At 35.8% G+C, this 19,710-nt stretch overlaps 1 protein-coding gene across 2 annotated transcripts in view; it reads right to left on the bottom strand.

The window, feature by feature from the left end:
* Positions 1 to 19,710, bottom strand: part of LOC148946866 (glycoprotein-N-acetylgalactosamine 3-beta-galactosyltransferase 1-like) — a 73,906-nt gene that overhangs the window by 36,977 nt on the left and 17,219 nt on the right. The window contains exon 5 of one of the 2 annotated variants that reach the window (XM_089096681.1): positions 2,606 to 2,716. In XM_089096681.1, the coding sequence (XP_088952807.1) occupies positions 2,606 to 2,716 (111 nt within the window). Of the gene's footprint in view, positions 1 to 2,573; positions 2,717 to 19,710 lie in introns of both variants that reach the window. The other variant, XM_089096680.1, reaches the window with a different exon arrangement.

Raw genomic sequence — 19,710 nt, 5'->3', positions numbered from 1 at the left:
AACCCTTTCTCGCAAATCAAAGATTTATTGTAGAAAAATAACTCATCAATTTGATCAGAAAAAAGTATTTTTATTTGCGAACCGCTTGTCCAGTTTAAGCGCTAATGGAGAATTTAATTTACCGGAAATAGGAATGTGCCCCTTTGTAATTGAGTAACGCTGGCTGATCGATATCATTAAAGTTTTTTTCTTTTTTTTCATTAAAGGCTTGCACCCCAACATACGAACTTCTGGTGGCGCGCAATAGTTAAGCTTTAACCCCTGTATCTGTTTATGGAATTTTAACCCACGTGCTAGAACAGCCTTCAATTAGCGGAAAAGTACATTGAAATTGCTGTCGGGGTAAAAGCTTATATTTTGATGTGGGAAAATAAGATTATTTTATTAGTGATGTGGCTTTTTTACGAGGGAGGGGTTAGGGCTTTACTTGCTGTTTCATATAGAGGATCATGCTAGGTATTGTTTGCGTATAATCTCGCTCCCCTTTTTGGTGGGGGGAGGGCGTATCCTTAATACACAAAAGAGGCTTACCTGCATGTAAGCAGAGGTCCATTCCTTTTTTAAAATCGTCTTGCAATAACCATCTCTAATGTAAGACTGATAAAAATTTTCCTCTAGCACCGGGTTTTATAGCCCCCCCCCCAGAGAACAAAGGGAATTACCTGATTCCACTAGAAGAATAATAAACTCATGCATAATTGAAATCCCCTGTTCACATTTATAATCAAGAGACGTCTAGACTGTATAACGCTGCACCTTGTTCCTGGAAATAATGGAAAATTCCTTTGTCTGCTAACAACAATGAAAACAAAGGGCCCTATGTGTAAAGCAGAAAAACCTATGTTGATATAGGACTATGTTGATATGTTGATAATGAATACTGGACTATGATCAATTTGGACTATGTTCCTACTTGGAGCCCCTGAAAGTTTTCCCCTACAACCTTAGGTTTTTAATTAATTAGCAATCAAAGAAAAGCCTGTTATGTAACGTCTACGTTTGCATCTTGATTGGTGGGCCCTGTAGTTTTTTTCTGACCCTCGTAGGTTTTTATACAATCAAAGGAAGAACATTTGAATATGTAAACAAACAATTCCTATTATGTAACATACAGGTCTACTATTGGATTACATAACAAACAGGTGTACTGTATTGCGCAAGACCCAGGTGCACATAATAACGTCTTGAGGGATTGGTAACTCGAATGGTACACCCCCTATGGCTGACTTTAAAACTGAAACCCCCCTCACTACTTTTATATTTCTTCTTTTTTTTTGAATTTGCATTATTATTCAGTAGGAACCGATAGTATTAGCCGAAAATTGGGGCTATTAAAAACAAGAGATATTAAAAAAATAATTCTTACTTTATAATATATAAGAAAATTGTTTTTAGCATATTTTGCAGGCACTTTTTCTATGCCTTATCCTCCTCCTGTTTTGTATGGAAACATATAGCCCAAATTATGTATTTCTTGAGTGTTCTTCTGTCTCTTGATTTTGTCATCACTGATTCAATTTATGTATACACAGTGAAAATAAGGGTGGCACATGGCAAAATAAATGGGACACATAAAGGGTCTTTCAGAAGCATATGAAACCCCTTTGCTGTTGAAATCAGTCGCTATTAAAAGGTATAAACTAGTTAATGGAAAAAGACGTGCTCATATGTTTATTTATACCATTATTTTATTGTGCCATTATTGTTTATATCATCATGTTTATTGTAAATGACTTGAAATTCTTGAAATAATAAAATGGAGTGTAATACCCTAGTTTAGTTTCTTATTCTTGTCTGAAACATACTCACATACACACAAAAAAAAGACAACAGATTAATGATTGCACAGTTCAGCCTACAGATAATAAGATTTAAATCCACCCCCCACACACAAAAAAAAAAAATGCAAAAACAACAAAGACATACAAATAGGTTAATAACTACACAGTTGAATATACAACTAATGAAAATTAAGTTTTTTCCACCGAATTGAGCAGTCTTCATTTGAGAAATAAGAAATTAAAATCAACCTATGAAGCTCGTCAGGAGGACATGCCCAAAGATATGCCCGATCTGCACTGCAGTTAAATCTGTTGGGAAAAAAAAGATTTATCAATAGTTCCTGCTTTTCATCGATTTAACGTAAAAATTGCTCTAGAGAACCAATCAATTTAGAATGTGAATGTATGGGTTTAAAAACTGTTTTCTTTGGAATGTCCCAAATACAGTATATTTGATTGTTTTTAGCGTTTTCAGTTTTTATAAACATTTTGAGGTTTTCAAAATCCAAAATTCAAAGGGTTTTTAGGAATTAATTATGAGGAGTATATTTTGGTGGATTGTTGAGTTCTATGGCTTGGTATCTCTGGATATAATTATAGATCCGTGATTAGACACTAGCCGACGTGGGAGGCCTTGGATTTAAGTTTTACTGATGGCCGATTCATCATTAGCAAATTCACTGCTGATTAATACACACTTTTCTTAATGTAGCCCACTAAATTTAAGACTGCAACTATAAAATCTATTTTTGCAGTGGCTTCAAATCTGGTTACTAGATCAAAATATCTAACCTTATTCTCAGCAAAGTATTTTCTATACATACTAGAAGAATTTCCAAGTTCAAGATGGTCCAACCCGTATGGTAAAAACCTTCTTTTTCCAAATTGGTCCACGCTGTCTTCGGCCCGAATTCCAAGTCCGTTAAGAAAGCGGGCTTTTAAAATAAAAGAAGAAATTAAATGAAAAAAATATTTCATAATAAAATAGTTCAAAAAATAGTTCAAGTCGAATAAGAAGTTGCATTTTAACACTGAGAATGTAACGAACATTATATTGCTGAAAACCATGCAATTTACATATTAAAAGTATTCGTCGGGATTTTTCACAGAAACTCTTAGAATCTCTCACACTCTTTCACGGAATGCTTTGAAAAACTTTCCTTGATTATTTTTTGGTCTAACTTCATATAATCTGATTGATATCTTGAATTTGATATCAGATATTATCCAATATCCAATATCCAATATATCCAATATCCAATATCCAATATATCCAATATCCAATATATCCAATATCCAATATCCAATATCCAATATCCAATATCCAATATCCTTTATCTTTGATCTGATTGATTATCATTCTCATGTTTACAGGGATAGCTGCAACCTAGTAAGGAAAGAACCATGACCATGACCAATAGTAGCCAAAATTAAACAAAACACGTTTAAATTAAAACTGAATAGTGATCAAAAATTGTCATTTGTAGCTGATTCAGGAATAGTAACTATTATGTAGATTAGTTTTAATCTTCATTAACAACAAATACTGCCCAATCAGTTGTATCTAACATAGCAGTATCATTACCAGCCTCTTCATAGTTTGTGAGTAAAACATGGAATTTAAATGCGTCCATTTCTTGTTGCTATAGTATTTGATCATTTCGTTACTTGCACGCCTAGATACCAGATGTGACAATGTCACGCTTTTGAAATAATTACCAAAAATTGTTTGCTAGGCTGTTCTCAAAGAGAAGATTATCATGGTATTGAGTATTTAATCTCACTTTGACCCTTCTGTTATACAGTGGTCTGCTAATTCTCCCTTTGATAACTGCTTAACAGACGGCTATTGGCAAATAATTTGCAAAATTTTTCTTGTTAGAAGGTTTTTTTTCAAAGCACGTTTTTAAGCTTTCGATAACTTTGGGCTTTGGTTCGGTTTTTACTATGCTGTAGCTATTGCTGCAACCATGAAATTGTTGACTCAGTTGAAGCTTGACAATTCAATTTGTACTATAATTGTTATTGTTGTTCTGGAAATGAGTATTTTCAACTGGCGCAATATGAAGTTGAGGTATGATTATTTTAATTATATATATATATATCACACGAAAAAATATCATACTTATTAGGAACTAAAAATAAAGTTCTTTTCTTTTTTTTCTTACGTTTGACTTCATATTTTTGACATCATAATGATTTTTTTTTAAGTTATCGTCTATACAGATGTAACGAAATTACCTTCTGAAATTAGAGTACGGCGTCATACAGATAATGGTATGAAAATTACACCAAAAAATGAAGTTTTTTTTATCTAAATCGTGTCTTATTTTTTGCTATCAACAAATATTTATAAAAGTACTAAAAATAACCATTAGCTTTCAAATGTTCCATTAAAAATATCCCTTCGATCTTGTGGTGGTCTAGTAGCCCTGGGCATAACTTACAAACCTTGCCCTGAGGGCTGTGGGGGGAGTGTCATCCTCAAAAATGTAATTTCCGGATTTTTTAACTACTTCGAATCTCCAAATTTTGATTAGATGTGTTTGGGAAAATGGTGCGTGTGAGAGGGGTGCTAGTTATCCTCCAATCTCTTTCGACTATTAATAAGGGCACTAGCCCTCTCCATTTCCAATTGAATGAGCCCTTTTTGAAGTTTCTACGACAACAATTTCTATAAAAATCTTATATGCGCTCAGGGAATAACTTACAACCTTTGCCCTGGGAGCCCTTGATTATGAGGTCCTTGCCCCGAGGGATGTGGGGGAGGGGTTGTCATCATTAAAGACCTAATTTCAAAAACCTTCAACTACGTTGAATTAAATGGCTATCTAAAAATTTTAATTGGATTTGCTTGGGGAAAAAGTGGGCGGAGAGGGTGGCTAGTTGCCCTCAAATCTCTTTCGACTATTAAAAAGGGCACTAGCCCTTTGAAATTCCAATCCAATGAGCCCTTTTTCAAGTTTCTACGACAAAGATTTCAATAAAAACTTATATGCCCCCAGGGCATAACTTATAATCCTGGCCCTGAAGACTGTGGGGGGAGTGTCCTGCTCAAAGGTATAATTTCCTGAACTTTCAACAGTGTTGAACAAAATGGCTATCTTAAAATTTTGATTGGATGTGTTTGGGAAAATGGTGGGCGTGGAAGGGGTGTTAGTTGCCTTCCAATCACTTTCGACTATTAAAAAGGGCAGTAGCCATTTCAATTTCCAATCGAATGAGCCCTTTTTGAAGTTTCTATGACAACGCTTTCTGTAAAAACCTTATATGCCCCCAGCGCAGAACTTACAACCCTTGCCTGAGGGCTGTTAGGGGGTTGTCATCCTCAAAAAACTAATTTCCAGAGCTTTTAATTACGTTGAACAAAATGGCTATCTCAAAATTTTGATTGGATGTGTTTGGGGAAAAGATGGGCGTGAGAGGGGGGCAGGGTTGCCACCCTGACCTGGAAGAATTTACTAAATCGGAGAGGAAACATTTACTAGATCGCATCTGTTTTTACTAAACGCTCGAAAAAATTTTTTGCGCGTGCTGCTAAGCCGCACGCGCACCATCAAGCATCGATATTTACTATAGGAGGATAATCAATACGATTTTCACAATCTTTTTTTCCTTTTTCTTCTTTTTTTTCTCTTTTCCTCTTTTCTTTAGTTTTCATAGTATGATTGAAAATTCCGGAAACCTACAAGTTCAAAAATCCTTTTTTTGGATTATTTGGATGTACTACTGGATAGGCTTCATATTCCAGATGCGGTGTATGCAAGACGTTAAGCAATAGTCTGGAATATTGGACTCTGGAAATTCTGCTGTTGAAGCCCGGCTTTAAATTTATTATTGTTCGTCAGGTCATAAAATTCAGATATATTGAAAAAGTAAAAAACAATCAACGAAGACAAACAGCTACAACTCATAATCGCGAAACAATTCAGGCGATGAGGTACCAAGAACATGAGCTGTGTTTGAAGGTGACGGTTTTTGAAATTTGTTCCCCGGGTTCCGTTTTTAGGTTTGAAACAATTTTGCATTTTTAGGAGGAAATTTGCCAGTTTTAAAACAATAATTGGGATGGTCTTTAAATTCGGGATAAGCTGCTTACAAATATCTCTGGCAGATTTTAAAGCAATTAATTTATATTTTTTTTAACGGACTTTTTCTGGATTCTTTCTCGTTCGTATATATATATATATATATATATATATATATATATATATATATATATATATATATATATATATATATATATATATATATATATATATATATATATATATATATATATATATATATATATATATATAATGTTACATTTCTACTTACTTTTAATTTCTCTCAGCAGGCTCCTTTTCCTCAATAAAAATTTTCAAACTGAGGAGATTCACCTAATCACCTTGGGTGGTTGGCTTTTGTTTTGATTCCAATATATTCCCAATCATCACAAATCCAAGTGTCATTATAGCTTCATTTTTAGTTGGTAAGATTTGATACACAGATAGCTGATTTTGTCGACCTTTAGACGCCGGTAGTGAAGTGTCTGTTTATGAAAATAGGTGACTGCTTGTCTGTCTCTAAGACAGACAAGCAAAATTGTAAATTCTAAACAGACAAGCAAAAATTGTAAATTGTCATATGTTTACGATAATTTTTTCCCTGAATTCATGGAAAATAAAAATAAGTTTTGTTTACTATAAATCATGACTTTTTACTAGTTTTTACTAGATTTCGGGAAATTTATTAGATCCTCTAAATTTACTAGATTTTTTTTTTTACTAGATCTAGTAAAATCCTTCTGACGGTGGCAACCCTGGAGGGGGGTTAGTTGCCCTCCAATCACTTTTGACAATTAAAAAGGGCAATAGCCTTTTGAATTTCGAATCTAATGAGCCCTTTTCGAAGTTTCTGCGACAAAGCTTTCTATAAAAATCTTATATGCCCCCAGGGCATAACTTAAAACCATTGCCCTGTGGGCTCTGAGGGGAGTGTCCTCCTCAAAATATAATTTCTATCGGGAAATCAACAACGTTGAACAAAATGGCTGTCTCACAATTTTGATTTGATGTGAATTTCCAATCGAATGTTTCTACGAAGTTAGCCTTTTGAATTTCGAATCTAATGAGCCCTTTTCGAAGTTTCTACGACAACGCTATCTATAAAAACCGTATATGCCCCCAGGGCATAACTTACAACCTTTGCCCTGGCGGCTCTGGGGGGTTTGTCATCCTCAAATACATAATTTCCAGAACTTTCAACTGCGTTGAACAAATTGGCTATCTCTACACTTTTATTGAATGTGTTTGGGGAAATAATGGGCGTGAGAGGGGGGTTAATTACTCTCTATTCACTTTCAACTATCAAAAAGGGAACAAGCCCTTTCACTTTCCAATCAAATGAGCCCTTTTTGAAGTTTCTACAATAAAACTGTCTACAAAAACCTTATATACCCCCAGAACATATCTTACAACCCTTGCCCTGAAGGCTCTGAGGGGGTTATCGTCCTCAAAGACTTAATTTCCAGAACTTTCAACTATAAAAACCTTATATGCACCCAGGGCATAACTTACAACCCTTGCCTTGAAGGATGTAGTGGGGGGGGGTTGTCATCCTTAAAGACCTAATTTCCAAAACTTTCAACTATTTTGAATATAATGGCTATTTAAAAATGTTTATTAGACATGTTTGGGGAAAAGATGGGCGTGAGAGGGGGGTTAGTTGCCCTCAAATCACTTTCAACTATTAAAAAGGGCACTAGCCCTTTGAATTGCCAATCGAATCAGCCCTTTTTCAAGTTTCTACGACAAAGATTTCAAAAAAAACCTTATATGCCCCCAGGCCATAACTTATAACCCTTGCCCTGAAGACTGTGGGGGGAGTGCCCTGCCCAAAGACCTAATTTCCAGAAATTTCAACTACGTTGAACAAAATGGCCATCTCAAAATTTTGATTGGATGTTTTTGGGGAAATGGTGGGCGCGGAAGGGGTGTTAGTTGCCTTCCAATCACTTTCAACTATTAAAAAGGGCACTAGCCCTTTGAACTTTCAATCGAATGAGCCTTTTATTAAGTTTCTACGACAACGCTTTCTTTGAAAACCTTATATGCCCCCAGGGCATAACTTACAACCCTTGCCCTGAGGGCTGTGGCAGAGTGTCCTCCTCAAATATATAATTTCTATCTGGAAATCAACTACGCTGAACAAAATGGCTGTCTCAAAATTTTGATTGGATGTGTTTGGGGAAATGGTGGGCGTGGAAGGGGTGTTACTTGCCTTCCAATCACTTTCGACTATTAAAAAGGGCACAAGCCACTCCAATCTCCAATCTAAGGAGCCCTTTTCGAAGTTTCTGCGACAACTCCTTCAATACGAAGTGCCCTGATCTAAAGGAACAAATTTAAAATAATACATTGTGCCAAAATCGTTCTTTACTTAGGTAACACAATTGCGCTGCCTATGGTATTCATCCACAAATGTCGAGTGTAGTTTTTATGCATCACTACACAAATATTTGTTAACTGATCTAGGCTCAATTGCTTTAGAAGAATGATTGGCAATATCCAACCATCATTGCAGTTCCGAATTTACATCGGACGTTAAAGTAAGCTTGGTGGCAAAATTGCCCTGTGCGTGTTTTAGTTCTTGAGCACTCAACGATTCCGCTTTCTGATAAAACAAAGACCCTAATTTCGGCAATAGTTTGGACGGGGGGCCTCGTTCCTACAGTGGCCATTACGGTAGACCCCCTCCCCTTGCACATTTTTTGGTCTTTCAAATGATTTTTCCAAATCCATTACGGATTAGGCTTTGGATAGTGTTTTGGCAACATTCTTGCCAAACATAAACTCCGTCACTTTGACGTCAGGAGCACATAAAGCTCAGTGAGTCCAGCTAGGATCTGGACTCACTTCGAATATCATCGCATGACGTCTTTTTAGACTGGAATCACAATCGATGAGGCCAAGAATGTGAACTATATCTGTTAGGTTTTTGACAACCTTTCCTTTGATATCATGATTTTCAAGCTCAAGCTGCCTCTAAAACATAAAAGGTTGAGCGAACAATAGTCCGCTGCACTTGAAGTGTCTTAGCATCCCACTGTTTAGCCCGTGATGAAAGAGTAGCCCAAATTTTACTGTTAACCTTGGGAACAACAATTTTATCGGTATTCTTAGGCCTAGTGAGGCGCTCAAATAAATCCTTCAGCTTCCTATTGCCAGAGGCTCAAAGATACCTCTCTTTGTAACTTTGTTAAGTTTTTTTTATGGATCTTGGGACCTTCCTTGGTACGAGAACGTTCTTCAGAAACCTTTATAAATAGAACGTCATTTGACGTGCTTTCTTTTAATCTTTTGTCTTTGTGCTTTTCCGGAGAAGCCTTCCACTTTCTGTCATTTCTATGGTCATGGGTTTCTTATGGAGCACGGAGTGCCAGTTCTGGGAGCTCTAGAACCCATTTGTGGGTTCCGAGAGCTAGATCTTGTGTTCCTAGAACTAATTTCAGGGCTCCGAGAGCCATATCAAGCACGAGTTCGAAACTCGGGGGTCCCAGAGCAATTATTTGTTGTTCGATCACCATCCGCTGCTGGGAAAATTGAAACAAGAGCACCTAGACTTTCGGCAAGTTCTTGAATCGTGGTAGATTCTTGACTAAGAAGCTTTGAAACATTTTTCTTTCCGACAGGAAAATACGCCTTGATCGGGAATCTAACAGAAAACACAGAAATTCTATTTGTTAACTTGAAATAAGAACTGACTTTTCCAGTTGAATCAAAAACCTCAATTCTGACATTGATTTCACTGTTTCATGAATGATGTTTTGACATTCTGAAAATAGCCTTCCCAGAAACAGTGGCTGATGAAACATCCAACTACATAATAAACCAATACCCTTTGTTGAAATAGGAAGAAAACGGGTTATATGAGTTTTGTAAGAACTCTTGGGGCTCCCGACGACCAATTTGGCATAGACGTTTAAACCTAGCAACAATCTACTTCTGATTTCAAACAAAGCCACACTTGATCATCAAGATCAACAAGACATGAATATAAAAACCGACAAGGTCAACAGAGGTCATGTAATGATTTTTTTCATTAAGAGAACCGCACACTATCACTTTCCATCTTAAAAGGGCAGTATTAAAACGCTTTTGTTTAACTCTAAGATTCAGAATAAATCGAGAAAAAACATTTTTCCCCGGGACCATAAAAACGGGAGAAATACAGTGTTTGCTTTGTTCTGAACTTGGAACTTCAACAATAGCACCTTTATGCAATAAAATATCAACTTCTTTTCTTATAGCGTGTAGTTCTTCAAAAGTAAGATTTTGTTCTTTGTTTCCAAAACTTTCAATGGTGTTTTGTCAAATTCAATCTTATAGATTGAAGCTACAATATTAAAAATATTCAAATCACTGGTTATTGACTGCCTTTTTAAGACAAACCTACTAATTCTCTACGTTTTAAAGGTATCAGTCAAATGTTGTAACTGGCTAGTGAAATTTACAACAAAATCCTAAAAATCAAGGGCAGGGTATGCTAAAAAGTACACACCAGATATTTGTGATCCCATTTCTAGAAGGTCTGGAGTTTCGGCCTTTTTTGAGGGTCCTGGCTCTAACTGAATGAGCGCAATATTGGTTTCTATGCTTCTCATGATCATAATCGGCATCCATGAAATTGTACAACAACCCGATCACTATCTTATCATAACACAGTAAAAGCAGCTTATACACTTATACTTTGCGTCACAATTATTCATTAGTTAGTTAGGTGTTAATTCAAGCGAAAGCAAACATCAACTGGTATTACTCTTGGTCAATCCATGTGATCGCAGACGTCTATCTCAGTTTAACTCCAAAGCCCAGCCTAGGTGCTCCGCTTTGGAGTAGAATTAACATCAAACCTCTGAGTAACTCTTTCAAAAAGGGCAATCATCAGAGTTGCCACGGGTAGTACCAAAGTACTACTTTTAGTACTTTTTGATCAAAGTAGTACTTCTTGAATACTTTCTGCAAAAGAAGTACTTTTTCAATACTTTTTGTCAAAAGCAGTACTTTAGACCGAAAAGGGAAATTTTACAAGCATATTAGAAATGGCAGCCAACAATGATAACCAAGATAATCAGCTAGATTTTTTTTTATTGTTAAATTTCAATAAAAACCGATCGTAATAAATTCAGCTTCTTAAAAAGACCCAAAAAATAATTTTAATTGCTCCCTTCCCGTTTAATTTTTTAAAGTGGCTTGGTCTCAGTCTCACTTCCTCCAGCCTTAAATTTGCATCGCTCCAACATGAAGATTTGAGGAATTCTGAGTAACAGAATTTTTGTTTGGTTTTTATTTTATCAAACAAAAAATATTTCAATCATTGTTTTCAGTTCCTATACGAAACAGTAGTTATTTTACATAAAATGACTTTTTTTCGTTTTAATTTGAATCATAACTCCCAACCAAAAGAAAGCAAGAAATAAAAGAAGATTATTTCTTCAACCACACAATTCAACCCCAAGAATGTTGGCCAATAGCTGTTTTGATGGGTCCTGCTCTTACCGTTGTGCTTTACTGATAAAAGTGTAAAGTAACTGAACATTCGGGAGTGGTTGAAAATAATTCACAAATTAAAAAAAAATTGTGGTTCATAGAAATAAATGGAAGATGGAACAAAAAGATCAGTGAGTTAATAAAACGAACTGCAAATGATTTAATTAAAAAAATAGGGGGGATAATAAAAAACCTATAATTTAATAAAGAGATGCCGAGAAATTCGAAGAAATTTACGTTTTCAGGTGCTTGGGGCCCCAGCCCAACCTACGTGGTCCCTATGAATCAGTTTTTAAATAAACTTTAAGCCTACCCTAACAGATACAAGAGTGTTTATTTTCTCCATAAAAATGAGCACTAGTCTAATTGTCTTTTTCTAATGCCAAAATATTTAGTGATTGCCCTTTTCTGAAGAAAACACGCTAAACACACAAAAGCAGTACCATTCAGTTCTTTGATCTATAAGACTTTAAGTGAGAAGAAGATGACAATAAAAAACTGCATATGATTTGCATCTGATAATGCAAATGTGATGCTTGGGAAGAACAACGGCCTTGCATCCCTCATAAAGAAAGATATTCTCTGGAAGGATATTTTTGGATGAATCGGTAACTGTTTTTCACTATGCTCTTATTGTGTTTTTGATCTGTTACATAGATAGATCGTCATATTCACAAATGATATATGCACTCATGTTTTGGACAGTGTCAAAGGGCTCTGTGAGTATAACGAATTCCAAAAGTTCTGTGAAGTAGCCGAGCATGCACTCCTGTACCCATCTGCAACTCGCTGATTAGCGTTTGAGGCCGTCTCTCAGAGGCTGGTGGAACAGTGGATTGCTCTGACGTTGTTTTTCGCCTTACCTGCGAACGAAGGTCGGGATAAACGGCAGTGAAGCTTTATATAGCTTTGATCGATCCCGAAGTCACGCGGTATTATCTTTTTTCTGAATTACGTTCTTCCTCTTGTAAACGGCCTGAATCTTGAATTCCAGAGCGCAGAAGTGAAAGTTCACAAACTTTTAAAAAGCGTGGGTAATACTCTCTCCGAACTGACAAGGAATTATATCAAAGACGAGCTTTTGGCCATACATTCAGTCTTCGAAATAGATTTTTCAAATTCAAGAAACTTCAAACCTATGGAGACGGATATGCATTTTGGAGCCGAATTTGAGCTCTTTGCAAGACAGACACCTAGCTGCGACAAAGAAAAATTGCCTTGCGTTTTATATCAAGGTGTGCTCTGAAATAAAGCGAAGAGTAAACAGTGAAGACCCCTTGCTTCGAATGCTAGACTGGTTAACTCCAGAAACTGTTTTATCCGGATCAGTTCCTTTTATAAGCCCTCTTTTCCGCATATTCAAAGACCGTGTCAATGGTTTGCTGGAGGTTCAAGTCCTAAACAGAGACTGGAGGCGACTAATATTCTTGAAGAAAGAGCTAGGGGAAGGGAAAGTGTCAGTTTTCGAATTTTGGAATTCAGTGTCCACCCTCAAGGATGGTGCTGGGGACTCTGCTTTTGGTCGCCTACCTATATTCATAAAGGGTATTAAGTCGGTGCCTCATAGCAGCGCTTTGGCCGAACGTCAGTTTTCGCTGTTAAAGCTAGTTCGGACCCCCATCCGGAACAGACTACTGCCAGAAACAATATCCGATATTATGCATAACAGAAGGGAAGAACCGAATCCCGAGACTTGGGATATTCTAACAGAGCGAGTCAGGAGTGCGAGAAAGTGGATGCGTGAGCTTAAATAATATTTTATTACTGTAAAGGTCTGTAAATAAAATTCTCTCACTGAACTTTTAGGGTGACGTCTTTAGCGCGCTGCCCCCGTTTAGTCCCATTTAGGCAAAATGAGACGGAAAATTGTAGTGTGGACTGCTTTTCCTGAAAAATTGCCAAAAAGGAGACAATAAGTGATAAATAAAAGTAGCTTTTAAATGTACTAGCTCTTAAACAGAAAAAAGGTTAATTGTCTAACTGATGCTTAATTTTTTTTTTTCAGGTTTTGACTCAGAAAAAAACAGGCTTGATACGGATAACTGATATACTTGTACAGATTTGTTTCAAAAAACTGCACATCTTGACTACTTTTCCTGCTTCCAGTTTTCTGTCCTATTTTCCCAGAAAACGGATAGTCTGGACGCCCTACTACCCTACTAGGCAATTACGGAGCGTTCATAGTGAACATCCAAAGATAACTTCGATGATTTTGATTGTAGTTGCTTCCGATATCAGTGGCCCTTTTTTGCCATATCGGAAGTCAGTGTTCGACTGGCTATACAGAAAAAAAAAATAAAAATTACTCTGGCTTATATGATAAGCAAAAGACAAACTCCGGTGCTAAAAGGCCGCGTGTTGCGCGACGCGCAACACGCGGCAAATTTTTAGGCAGGGAGTTAGTACTTTTCTGTCGTGGTAGTACTTTTGAGCTATCCTGGCTAGTACCAGTAGTTTTCTTGAAGTGGCAACCCTGGCAATCATGTTTGAACGGAGATCGGACTTAGGTCTACCGGCTGTGCCAAGATTACTGTCATCGACAAAAGTTATAAGTGTATCGGAGAAGGATGAGCTTTTCAAAGAAGAATCTTGTGTGTTATTGAATCAAATGCTTTTCGTACATCGAAAAGAGCAGCACGTATCAGACCAAAGTCAAGAGGTGTATGTATATAATTCAAGGGATTCGCACATGCATGCTCAGTTAAGCGCTTTGTCCTAAAACCAAACTGGGAATCATGAAAAGAATTTTTATAACTAAGAAAATCAAGAAGTCGAGAAAGCATAGCGTTCTAATAAATTTTACTAAACACTGATAAGAGAGATATAGGACGATACCTAGCATGGTCATTCCGTGAACCACCCTTAAAAAGTATTATAACACGAGCACACTTTAAAGCACTTGGGAAGACACCATTTTGAAAGAAATATTGACAAGTCTCGTAAGAGCAGAAACGATGACAGGAAGACCGAACTTGACAACCATAGTAAAATTACGGTCTGGGCCAGAAGATGAAGAACCCTTCAAACCATTAAACAATTATGGCTATTTCAACTTCATAGATAGGCTCCAAAGCCATTGATTTAAGACAAAGAGGTCCAAGATAAGACCTAAAATCATTTAGAGAAGAAGAAGGACTTACAGAAGAGACTGTAGTTTTTCTAATATTAGCAAAGTAAAAAGTAAGTGCTTCCTGCACTTTCAACTCACCCTCTACGATTTTAACATCAATCAAAACACTTAAAGAGACAGAAGGTGGCTGAGAATATGGCCTGATAATTGAATTGATTACTTGCCATGTTTTCCTAATGCATTTACCGCAAGCAGAATATTTACTAGAGTAAAATGATGGTTTGACCTTCCCACTAAGCAAATTGTAAAATTTTCTATAAACTTTGAAAAGTTGGAGTCGAAAATCGCGTGAAGATAGCTTAGAAGACCTGTAAGCCTTCCAAAGGTTATTTTTTTTTCCTTCAGTTTTTAAGGAGTCCAGGAGTCACCCAAGGAGTCAAAGTGGCTGTTCTTTTTGATCCAAGATTCAACTGGGACGCATAACTAGTATCCAATATAATTTCTTTCAAAGAGTCATAAAAGGAATTAAAAAGTTAATCTACATCAGATTTATTTTCAAAAATGCAACACGAATTACGTGTCAACCGCGATCTAAGAAGACTCAACTCCTGATCATTAACTTTTAAAGACGAAAAACCAACTCACTGGTGCCTGCTAGGTAAGGAGTAAGAAAAATCATACACGGAAAAAACAGGTAAATGGTCTGAGATTTCACTCATCAATGCAGAATTTTGTCAACGCTGAAAAAACATTATCAAACAAAGAAGCAGTAGCATCAGTTATGCGAGTTGGAATACAACTGAAGGTAATGTGCCACAAAAAAGCATAGCTGAGAGAAAATCCAAGGAAGATGATGACCTCCGGTCACACAAAATAGTATTGAAGTTACCCATAATGACAAGTTCACATGAATGTTGATGGATTGCTTCCAAAGCCTCATCAAGAATCTGAACGAAAGAGGGAACAGATCCACTAGGAGACCGGTATATATTACCAACAATCAAAGTTTTATACTTTGAGTCGAAAATCCCTTCTTCATTTCTTGACAGGTCATGTCTTACAGGGTGGCCGTTGTTTACCCTCCCTCCGGCGATGACCCCCCAGGAAAATACTCCCCCTGCAAAATGCCCCCCCGGAAAATACCCCCCACCGCGCAGTAAATACACCCCGCAAAATCTACCCCCCCGGTAAATATCCCCCCGGAAAATACCCCCCCCTCCCATGGAAAATAAGGCTTTCCAAATTTGAGAATTTTACTTGAGTTTTATTTTTTTAATTTCTGTAGGGGGAAGGAATTTTGGTACTTGTGTATTATGCGCCACTCGCTCAATTTTACGCTGTGTAAAATTCGAGAACACACGGAAATTTTCGTTAGTTTCTTTGTTACTTTGGAAATAAATTTGGGCTATAGATTTTCACATTGGGGGGGGGGGGGTAAATTAGAGTGGGTCTGCATGGAAAATGTGTTTGGTACAATTATTCTGCATATTAGAGAGATAGATAAATAAATGTATTTTAAAGCCAAATATACGGCCATGATCACAGTAAAATAACATAAATGAAAGGCATAAATAACATAAAATTTGATCAGCGATTATTATAAAACACTTAAATGAAACGCTAGATTAACCTAATAATAGTATTAAATACTTATAAAAACGGCAATTTAAAAAAAAACATTTAACGCTTGGAAAAGGCACTTAAATGAAACATTACATTTACTTTATACTGGGTTTTTTTATTTTTTTTTTTTGTTAACAAAATTTCCAGATACCTCTATATTCTTCTGTAATTTTTTAGTGGCCATATACCTAGAAAGAATTGTTTTCTGACTCCAAACTTTCCAAATACTTTATCCCCCCCCCCTATGTGCAAATATATAACCCAAATTATATATCTCCCATATATTCTGTCACTTGTCTTTGTTTTGTCTCGCGCTAAGCTGAAAAAAAACTATTGAAGAAACCGGGTTTGTTCTTTAGTTTTACACAGCGTTTTACGTTTTACACACCTGAGTGAGTTGCCCTTAATACACAAGTAACAAAACTCCTTCCCCTTACGGGAATTAAAAAACTAAAACTCAAAATAAAATTCTCAAATTTAGAAAGCCTTCTTTTCTACGGGGGGGGGGGGGGTATTTACCGGGGGCTAAAGTATTTGGAGAGTTTGAAGTCAGAAAACTATTCTTTCTAGGTATATAGCCACTAAAAAGTTACAGAAGAATAACGAGGTATCTGGAAAAATTTTTAAATAAAAACAAGAAAAAAAAGGAAATAAAATCCCAGTATAAAGTCAATGTAATGTTTCATTTAATTGTTTTTTTTTTCAAGTGTTATGTGTTTTATTTTTTCAATAACCGTTTTTCCAAGTATTAAATACTATTATTAGGGTAATGTAGGGTTTCATTTGTTTTATGATGATCGCTGATCAAAGTTTACGTTATTTGTGCCTTTCATTTATGTTATTTTACTGTGTTCATGGCCGTATATTTGGCTTTAAAATACACTTATTTATCTATCTATCTAATATGCAGATTTATTATACCAAACACATTTTGCATGCAGACCGCTATACTTTACCCCCCCCCCCCTTCTCCCTGAAGTGCAAATATATAGTCCAAATGCTTTTCTAAGGTAAAGAAGAAACCGGTTTGTTCTAGAGTTTTACATATCGTAAACTTGAGTAAGTGGCGTATAATACACAAGTAACAGAATTTTTCATGGAGAGAGAGTCGGATTTCCCGGTATTATTTAAAAATGATCAGAAATTAAATTTAAAAAAAAAAGTTTTTTCAACTGAAAGTAAGGAGCAACATCAAAACTTAAAACGAACAGAAATTATTACGTATTTGAAAGGAATTACCCCTTCCACAATAATTTCATATCGTTTTTCAAAACAAAATAGAAATCTCCTTAATGTGCAAACCTATTTTTAAAAATAGGTTTGCACAGAAATTCTGTCAAATTCCCTTAGTACAAGATTTCCCAAGGAAAGTTTACCCCCAGAAATTTCCCTCCCAATGGAAAATTCTCCCCATGGAAAACTACCCCTTCCACACATAAAAACGTTAATATGCATCCCAATAAAATGTTTGGATGTATACAAAGGGCAAATTTCCAAACTTACAGCTCTTTCCCCAAAGGCTGTGGAGGGTCATGGTGCCACCAGAGGCATAGTTGCTAGACCTTCCATTTATGCTGAAAGAAATGGTTATCTCAAAATTCTTGTCAGACGACGTTAGGGAAAAGGGGCATGGGAAGGAGAGTAGTTACCATCCAATCTTTTTGTTCACTTAAAAAGGGCAGTAGAGCTTTTAATTTCCGTTCAAATCATCCCACTTCCAATCTTCTAGGTCAATCGGGCCGACAAAACCACCCCTGGGAAAAATAAATAGTAAAAATAACACGCTCATTGGATTGGAAAATGAAAGGTCTAGTGCCCTTTCAAATAGTCGAAAATGACTGGAGGGCAACAACACCCTCCCCCCACGCTCTTTTATTTTAGTTTAAAAAAAATCCAGACACCCGACTATTTTTCTCTAATTTTTAGTGGCCATATACCTAGAAAGAATTATTTTCTGACTTCAAACTGTCCAAATACTTTACTCCCTGGGGAAAATACCCCCCACGGAAAAGAAGGTTTTTCAAATTTGAGAATTTAATTTGAGTTTTATTTTTTAATTTCCGTAGGGGGAAGGAGTTTTGGTACTTGTGTGTTATAGGCAACTCATTCAAATTTACGCTGTGTAAAACTCTAGCTAGAACAAAACCGGTTTCTTCGTTAGTTTTTTTTCAGCTTAGCGCGCGAAAAGTGACAGAATATATGGAAAATATATAATTTGGGCTATATATTTGCATATAATATTGCAATATAATATAAAGTAAGAATAACAATTCTTACTTTATAATATGCAGAATAATTGTACCTACTTTACCCCCCCCCCTAATGTGCAAATATATAGCCCAGATTTGTTTCTAAAGTAGCGAAGAAACCAGTTTGTTCTCGACTTTTACACATCGTAATCTTGAATCAGTGGCGTATAACACACACATCAGATTTTTTCATGGAGAGAGAACTGTAACGTAAAGAGCGAGGTTTTGAGGAGGAGGCAACCCCTTTCATATATTTAATAATTTCAGTTCGTTTTGAGGTTTGATGTTGCTCCTCACTTTCAATTGAAAAACTGGTTTTTCTTATTTAATTACTTACAGATAATATTTTTAATGGGAAACATAAGTCTTTTAAAGAGAAGTAAAGAGCCTCATTAAACCAAAAATGAGCAGAAATAAAGTCAAATAATCTTCAAAGTAAAAACTTTGGAGTATAATGGAAAAAAAATTAAAAATATACGAAGTATTTTTTATATGAAAAAGACTATTTCAATAAAAAATGAACAGAAATTAATATAAAAAACTTTTTCCACAAAACAAGTTCTTAAAGAATAATAAACAGCCTTGTTAAGCCAAAAATGAGTAGAAATAAATTCAAATAATTTTCCAAGCATAAAACTACCACAAATCACCCTAAATAAATGAATTGAACCCAAAACGAATACAGAGTACAATAAATAACCAATTCAAACTCAAAATAGCAACAATTAGTACGAATAGGGCTGACAACCCCCACGCCTCTTAAAGACCAGAATATAATTTGTAATTTACTGAAAAAAAAATACATTTTAAATGTTTTCACTTTTTTGACTTTAAAAAATAAAGAAGTATTAAGACTAAAAGTAATAAATATCAGAATATGTATATAAAACTGGCAATACACGGTTAATTTTTTTTTTAAGTAGATAACTAGCAGTGATCTTGTTTGATGGTTCTACGGGTGGTGTCAGCCATATTTCTTTTACATTGTAATCGTTTCGAGCTTAGCAAGGCTATTTATTAGAATTCGTATTAATGCTGGGTTTAGCTTTTTGTCGGTCGGGAATTTGTGGTAGTTTTATGACTGGAAGACAAGAAAAACAAACTCATAGAATTTGACAGTGCTTTTGTCCGTAAAAACTTAAACAATTTAGAATTTGTTGGTTTCCAAAGCCAACCATCCTTTCAAAGGATAGCCAAACGTTCTTAAACTTTTTGGTGCCATATGTTTTAGCTTAATTTTGATGATTGTTCTTTTAATTTGGCACCAGCTACTGCCAAAAATTGCAGAAGTTCATATAACCTACCTAGACAGTTTAATAAGTTATTTATATATACGTATGAGACAACTTATCTGTTGTTATTATTGCTAAGCAGGGCGTATCTAGACAATTTAGAACATTCAGAGGAATTCGTCAAGGATGTACGCTGTCACCAAAAATTTTTACTCTGTATAT

The sequence above is a fragment of the Artemia sp. Qi Xiang Cuo genome, chromosome 11 (assembly GCF_049724085.1).
Source record: "Artemia sp. Qi Xiang Cuo chromosome 11, ASM4972408v1, whole genome shotgun sequence".
Taxonomy (NCBI): domain Eukaryota; kingdom Metazoa; phylum Arthropoda; class Branchiopoda; order Anostraca; family Artemiidae; genus Artemia; species Artemia sp. Qi Xiang Cuo.
The sequence above is the reverse complement of the archived record's forward strand: the minus strand, read 5'-3'. Positions and strand labels throughout refer to the sequence as shown.